Source organism: Pterocles gutturalis, unplaced genomic scaffold (genome assembly GCF_000699245.1).
Source record: "Pterocles gutturalis isolate BGI_N339 unplaced genomic scaffold, ASM69924v1 scaffold24072, whole genome shotgun sequence".
Taxonomy (NCBI): Eukaryota; Metazoa; Chordata; class Aves; order Pterocliformes; family Pteroclidae; genus Pterocles; species Pterocles gutturalis.
In genome coordinates, this window is record NW_010116154.1 from 1 (window position 1) to 7,330 (window position 7,330).

At 48.1% G+C, this 7,330-nt stretch overlaps 1 protein-coding gene across 1 annotated transcript; it reads left to right on the forward strand.

Moving 5' to 3' along the window:
• Positions 1 to 2,803: 2,803 nt before the first annotated feature.
• On the forward strand, positions 2,804 to 4,922 carry FOSL2 (FOS-like antigen 2; the record flags this gene model as incomplete). The annotated part of the gene is made up of 2 exons (XM_010075431.1): positions 2,804 to 2,911; positions 4,413 to 4,922. Coding segments are annotated over 2 exons (618 nt in total), but the record flags the coding sequence as incomplete, so codon positions are not given.
• Positions 4,923 to 7,330: the final 2,408 nt, after the last annotated feature.

The following is a 7,330-nucleotide window of genomic DNA, read 5'->3' on the forward strand; positions in this document are numbered from 1 at the left end:
AAAATTATTTAAAAAAAATTAAAAATTTGAATAATTTAGATTTCCCTGAACTGTTCCCAAGCAGCAGTTGTGTGGGTCGCTGCAGAACAGTGTAATGAGATGCACTGCACACCCTCAGTACACGAGCACATGCTATTGCATGAAGTCTGTTTCTAATAAGATTCACAAGCCCTGCTTTTACTTCCACGTCATCTGTTTTGATTTGCAGTCTGATTTTTGTGGAGTCGCTGTTTGGTATAGACCTAAGTGGCAGGGAAGGGGTTAAAGTCACTTGTCCAGAGTGAGCTGCACCTCTGCCAGGAGCTGGTGTGGGTGCACTGAGGACCCATTTTTGGGAGGAAGGATGGGGCAGCTGTGGTGGTTCGGATTCGTTCCAGCCCCTTCCACCCGCTGGAGCTACCTCCAGGTTCCCAGTGTGCAGGGCTGGTGTCCAAAGCCAGGGGAGCTCTCAGGAGAACTGGGGAATAATTAGCAACAACTAATTTGTTTGACAAATGCTGCCTCTGTGTTCACAAATTGGCCATGAAGAGATCACCATATTCTCTGCTTTATTTGTTGTTCAGAGTTATTTGCTGAAGGATGCCTGCCAAGCAATTCCTGGCCTGTGGCTTGTTTGCAAGCCGTTCATTGTGGGTCATTCAAAGCCAAGTCCTTTTGATTAGACACGTGCTAAGGCAGTACCGGGGCGCTTTACTGTGGCTATTTGGCTCAGGTTTCTGCTGTTGGTGCTTTGAACACCCCATCGGAGTGCCTTTTTGGAAAACATTGTGTAACGCTTTATGAAAAGAGCCTGTTTTGAGGAACATTTCTGCCAGCGAATGCACGTATTGGGTTTGGACAAGCTACAGATAAAGTGTACAGCAGGGGCACAAAGAGTGCCAAATCCAACCGCTTTCAAACAAATCCAGCAACCGCTGACAGAATATTCCTTTTCAGACCCTGTATAAGGTTAAGCATGTCCAGAATGGGGGCTTCAGCCCTGTCTATGAGATTTTTGCAAAGTATAGCCTCTGAGAGAGATAATTTAAAAATTACTGAAGGCCCTGGGAGGAGTAATTTTGGTCCCACCATATTTCAATGAGTTCTGTACTTCTGAAGCGTGAAAAGGCTCTTGAAACTGTACGTGGAGGCCCCAAGTCAGCACAGAATTTGTATGCATGCTTAATGTGGGTACTTGTGTGCAAATACATTTTTACCTGGCACATATACGGGCTGGGAACTAAGCGGGCAGAACTGTACTGGGGAGAGCAGTGCCTGTGGGGGCTCCTTACTGGGGGGAATATGCCAAAGCCCCACTGGCTGCTGCCCAGCAGGGTGGAGCTACCCCCCCACCCCAAGATGGGGTGCTGTGATCTGCTGATGGCAAAGTTTTCAGGTCCAAAGCCTGTGTCCTGAAGTCCTAGAAGTGCTCGTACAGCTCGGCGTGCATCCAGGGGCTCATGCTGGGTGCAAAGTCCTAGAAGTGCTCGTACGGCTCAGCGTGCATCCAGGGGCTCATGCTGGGTGCAGGTGAAGTAGCAGGCACAGACCAGATCCTGAAAAAAAGCAGAACTGAGCGAGGGGAATGCCCAGAGGCTGAAGTAAACTCTCTGAAACTACAAAGATCAAAATTAAGGAAATAAAGCAAAACAAAACAGAATGAGGTTAGAGTAAAACTAATACTAAAAAGAAAAGATAGAGTGAATGTCTTGTTTGTGATTTTGACAGCCCCTGAAGATACTAAAATGGAAAGCTCTTAGGAAAAGGTTTTTCTTTGCATTTGCTGCTGGCTCTACGTGAGATCTGACAAGTGTTTTGCAGGGTGCTCGTTTCACTTTTGTTTGCAGTCACTGGTCGAAAGCCCCTGCAGCACACACCGGCCCGGTGAGGCTGAAGCGCAGTGTATGCGGTCGGTCTGCAGCAGAGGAGGACGCATGGCCGCGGCTGTGCTGTGAATCCCCATGTTGCCTGTTTGTTCCGGGCCTGGCAGGCCGTGTGCCGGCAGCAGTGAGCTGGCCATGCCGGCCTGTTTCCCCACTGTTGTACCAGCTCCCCAACCTTGCCAGTGGTGCGAGCCTATCTGCCACTGCTGGGATTTGCAAAACCTCGTCTCAAACCCCAAAAGCTAGGCCTGACTTGACCAGAGCTTGTGGGCTCCTGCTCACTTCCTCTGGTTTCACAAGAGTGTCGCCCGATGGGTTTCTATGGAATTGCTCCTGATTTGCATCAGTGAGGATGTCAGCTGGCCTCAGGAAGCTCGTGATATCACTGGAGCCTTGCCTGCTGATGCAAGAAGCACAGGGTGTTATCTCACTGAGTGCTTGAAAATCTGAGGTCAGATTTTTGGGTGGTATAAATCATCATTGCTTCACGGACTTCATGGGAGCTCTGCTGATTTCCCTGTCTCCCCATCCCCATCCCTGACCTTCAAGCTAACAACTATTTTTGTGTGGGAAGCAGCAGATATTTTCTTTCAAGAAAGACGCACTTACAACATCATGCTCTGGTTTTGCTTAATGTACCACCCAAGTTGTGAAACAGTCAGAGCATCTTTTATCTGTTTGGCCTTGGTGCAGATTCACTGTCCTCTTACACAATCTTCCCCCTGCTCCCCACTCTGTCTTCTCCTCACCCTTCTGCTAAGACCCAGTGCGGGCAGAGATACTGTGCACTTTCATCTTCTGCTGACTTCAGTGAAGTGGGGGAGTGCTCAGCATCCTGCTGGATCAGGCCTTTTTCCTTTGCGATGCTGTTGAATCTTCACAAACTTCAAGGAATGCCTTGCTCAGATCTGATTGTGAGTTTTCTTGGGACTTGCCCACAGCTGTCACCCGAGGAAGAAGAGAAGCGAAGGATCCGGAGAGAGAGGAACAAGCTGGCAGCTGCTAAGTGTCGTAACAGGCGTCGAGAACTAACAGAGAAACTCCAGGCGGTACGTGCTCTGCATATGTTTCTCCTTCCTTGTTGCCTGCCCTTTGGACCAGTTTGCAGGGCATTGCTCTCCCTTTGCTATCGTGTTCAAGGAAGATGCTACAAAACACATGCTGCCTTGCCCTTCCAAGGCTGCTCAGTGACGTTGCTTCTACATCAACAGTGGTGAGGGCTTGGCCATGGAGCTCAGAAGCCTAAATTCCCCTTGCTGACTGCCCGGAATGACCTAGGAGCTCTCTTCCCTTCTAGCCTCCCAACTAGCATGAGTTTCCCTACCTCTGGTCTCCTTCCATAAGTGGAAATAAAGATGCTGTGAACCTCAAAGGCAGGCTTTAAGGACAAAAGCGCAGAAGGCATTAGGATAATCTGAAAGCAGCAGAAAACAAGGCAGATGTTGTGTGTGCCTATCAAAGCTACATCCTTTGGACTCGCCTTTCTTTGGTGGGGTAACAGATTTCCTTCACAAAGGAAGCACCATGGAGATGTGTGATCTGATGCCACAGGGGAAATAACTAGTTAAGCTGGAGAAGGTAGAGATGAGCACGAGAACCATGTGGTGGATAAGGGACTGGCTAAAGAGGAGGCAAGGGTGGGTTGTGTTGAAAGAGGCTGGAGGGAAGGCTCCAGTGCTGCCGCTCAAGAGCCAACCTGGGACTGGTTTTATTCCATTATCTTATTAACAAGCACAGCAGCAGCAGTGAAAGCACACCAGTGAAATGTGCTGCTGACTCAAATGCAGGGGGTATTCTCAGTGTAGGGGAGGCAAGACATCCTAGAGGAAGAATGTAAGGATAGTCATGACTAAAGTAATAGAAGTGAGAGGAGTGCAAAGTGGAAGGTCATATCCTGAAGGACTGAGGGCGAGTTCTTTGTGAAATGGGGAGCTCCTCACACAGGGAGGCACTAATTGCTCGCAGATTGACTTAAGCCATCAGTGTGATGTGACTATGGGAAAGGTAAATGTATTAATCTTAGGTTGCATCAAGGGATGATCCAGTAGAGATGAAAGTGTTAGTCCTTTGTGCAAGAGTCGGGCAAGTGTCAGACCTGATTGGAATATGCACTATAGAAAGAAAATGGAAACAGTTTAGAGATTGCTGTACCCTACCTCTGTCTAAGAAGTGAAAAGAATATGACTTACCTAACACAAAAAACAATGGGAGGAGATCTGAGTCCTCTCTGCTAAAGTGTCTGTCAGGCAGACAGCAAGGGAGAAGAGTCAGGGCCAAGACAGGGTGGTAGAAACTGGCCATGAGAAAATTAAGGCAAGCTCATGAGAAGACTATTTATAACCTGTAAATTGATGAAGTTTGGGAATACCCTACTGGTAGACACATGAAACACAAGATGCTCAGCTAGCAATGAGCTGGTGCCTTCTTGGCTCACGAAGAGCATGGGGTATATCTGCTCATGCCAGATGGGAACTGGACTTGATGGCCATGTTCCAGGTGAGAAGCAGTTCCAGAGCTTCTGATATTTATTTATTCCCCTTTTGTCTGTAGGAAACTGAAGTACTGGAGGAGGAGAAGTCAGTGCTGCAAAAGGAGATTGCTGAGCTCCAAAAGGAGAAGGAGAAGCTGGAGTTTATGCTCGTGGCTCACAGCCCTGTGTGCAAAATCAGCCCCGAGGAACGTCGCAGCCCACCATCCAGCAGCCTCCAGAGTGTTCGGACTGGAGCAAGTGGAGCAGTGGTGGTGAAGCAGGAGCCTGTGGAGGAAGAGATCCCATCTTCCTCTTTGGGCCTTGACAAAGCCCAGAGGTCTGTCATTAAGCCCATCAGCATTGCTGGAGGTTTTTATGGGGAGGAGGCACTCAACACTCCCATCGTGGTGACCTCAACACCAGCCATCACTCCTGGCTCCTCCAGCTTGGTGTTTACCTACCCCAACGTGCTGGATCAGGAGTCTCCTCTCTCCCCGTCTGAGTCCTGCTCCAAAGCTCACCGGAGGAGCAGCAGCAGTGGTGACCAATCCTCGGATTCCTTGAACTCTCCTACCTTGCTGGCGTTATAATCCTTCTGCGGCTCCCCATTTTGCCAGTGTGTTACAGCCCCCCCAGCACCATGGGGGGAGCCCCCCTCCATGGGATTAGAGACAGGCACAGGATCGTTCAAGCACAAGGGCAGCAAGAACAAGGATGGGGAAGTGCTGCAGCTCCAGGAAGGAGAGTGAGGACCAATGCCAGCTCCCTGGAGGCAGAAAACGGCAAGGGTGGGACTGACGAGCCAGGACTGTTTGGAGAGGGTGATGTCCCATCTGTAGGGACTTCCTATAGAAACCTCTTCATGGCTGTAGTGGACTCGGAGGGCACTTCTGGCCAGGACTGAAGGCGAGCTGCAGACAGTTGCTAGTCATCCCTTTCCTTTGTGAATTGATCTGATCAGTTGTGCTCTGTGCTTAGATCATTCTGGTTAGTTGATCTTACAACTTCTCTTTTCCCTCTCTCTCTCTCTGTCTCTCTCTGCTTACCATTTCCAATGTTGTCAATCCCACGACATTTCATCCAGTTGCTCTGAACTCTAAAGGCTTGTTAGGATCTTTCTTTCCTTTTGGGACAGGCTGTGGAAACATGTAGGGTTGCCCAGGAAGGAGGGGGGATGGCTGGGACATCTGGGCGAGGGGGGACCAAGAGGAGCCCAAGGGCTCAGCAGCAAGGGAAGAGCTCATAACTCTGAGACAGCAGGAGGCTCATGAGGAAGCCTTTCCTTTTTTAAAATGTAGATATATTTATACCCTTGGGCTCCTCAAAAAACAAGTTAACATCTCAGGACCAAAGTAGCATCAGAAAAGCTGCTGGGCTGGCACTTAGCAGTGTCTTTGGCAAGGCTGTATGCCAGTTTGGTGAATATCAAATCTGCTGCTTGTTGTTTACTTTTTCTGGGCTGCCCACTGTCTAGGGGGTATTGCATTTTCCTCCCCATCAGGGCTCCTGACTCAGGGGCTGATCACTTCGTGTTAGTAAAGCCTCCCCTCCCCTTGGCCATATTTGCAGAACATGCTACTGAAAAAGAGGTGGCACCACGTGCCTATAAATCTAGGATGGAGACTGGCAGCGGATAAGAGGGTGAAACTAGCTAGCTGTCCCCTTGCTGACTTTTTCATTGTTGGGAAACAAAGCAGTGCACATCCACCAGTTGATAGTAGCTGGTGGTGTTTGCTCAGAGATTCCCAGTTTCTGAGGTTGGGGGGGAAGGCAGTAGTCCAAGCTTCAGCACAACACAGGCCCCAAGGCACTCCTGACCAGGCAGGAATGGCATGGATGAAGTGAGGACCTGTTTGAACCAGGACAGAGCTTCTGATAACCTCTGGTTATGAGTGACAAATTGACAGCGGAGGAAAATTGATTACCATTGTTTGCATATCAGTCTTTGGCCTCTGGTTTTTTGGTTTGTTTTTTTGTTTTGTGGGTTTGGTTTTTTGATTTTTTGTTTTTTTGTGTTTTTGGGGGTTTTTTTTCATTGTAATTGGTTTTGTTAGGGTTGATTGTCCTGAAGACAAAAACAAATCAGAGGGCTTTTCCCTAAGCCCTGGGTCTTTGTCTTCTCCAACCTGTGGACTTGCCTGCTACTCTTAAGTTCTCACAGAGGGCACAAGCTTTCCAGTGCTGATGTTCACTACTGAAAACAGTAACATGTGTAACCTGTTCCCACTTGGAGCCAAGCTCAACTCCTGTTGATGTCAAGGCACTGACAAACCATGACTGTGTGCACACTGGGATTGCCCAGCTTGCCAGCTAAGCCACTTAGGGGATAGCTCTTTGGTCCTGCCTGTTGAAGCTGTGGTGGCAGCTATTTATTTTGGTGTGAGATTTTCTTGTTCTTTTGTACTTGCTTTTAATCAACTGAAACCAGGGTATTTCTTGGTCAGGCTGGACCTGGAGAAATGCAATATGCAATTATAGGGCCAGTCCTGTGAGATGCTAAACTGCTGCAGTCTCCACCAACTCCACCGGGAATTAATAGGGTTCAGTCTTGTGGAACTGGACCTTTATTCAGCAGGGCTGGCTTCCCTCAAACCCTGGCCACTGCCCGTTCCTTGAATCATTTCAAAGGGACACTACTTTGGCCCTAAAGGTAGGCTTTGTTTTTTTTATTATTGCTATTATTTTTAAACCCAGATCTTTAATTCTGGCAGTTTTTGGTAGAAAGGTATGAGTGATCTTTTAGCTTTGTAGAGCTGATTGTGATTCAGCTTTATCTTTATTGCTTAAACATTTCCATCACGATACTGGTGCTAGAGGTTTCAAATGGACCTTACACAATAAGTAAAATTGATAAAGGAGTTCTCTTGTCCTTACGTGAACATCAAAACTTCCTTTTTAACAAAGTAGACCTTAAACTTCCCATAGTTAGCACAAAGGATCCCGTTTTCATAGGTTTTTAGGTAGATTGTATCACTTTAAGTGAAACTGCTGCTTCTCT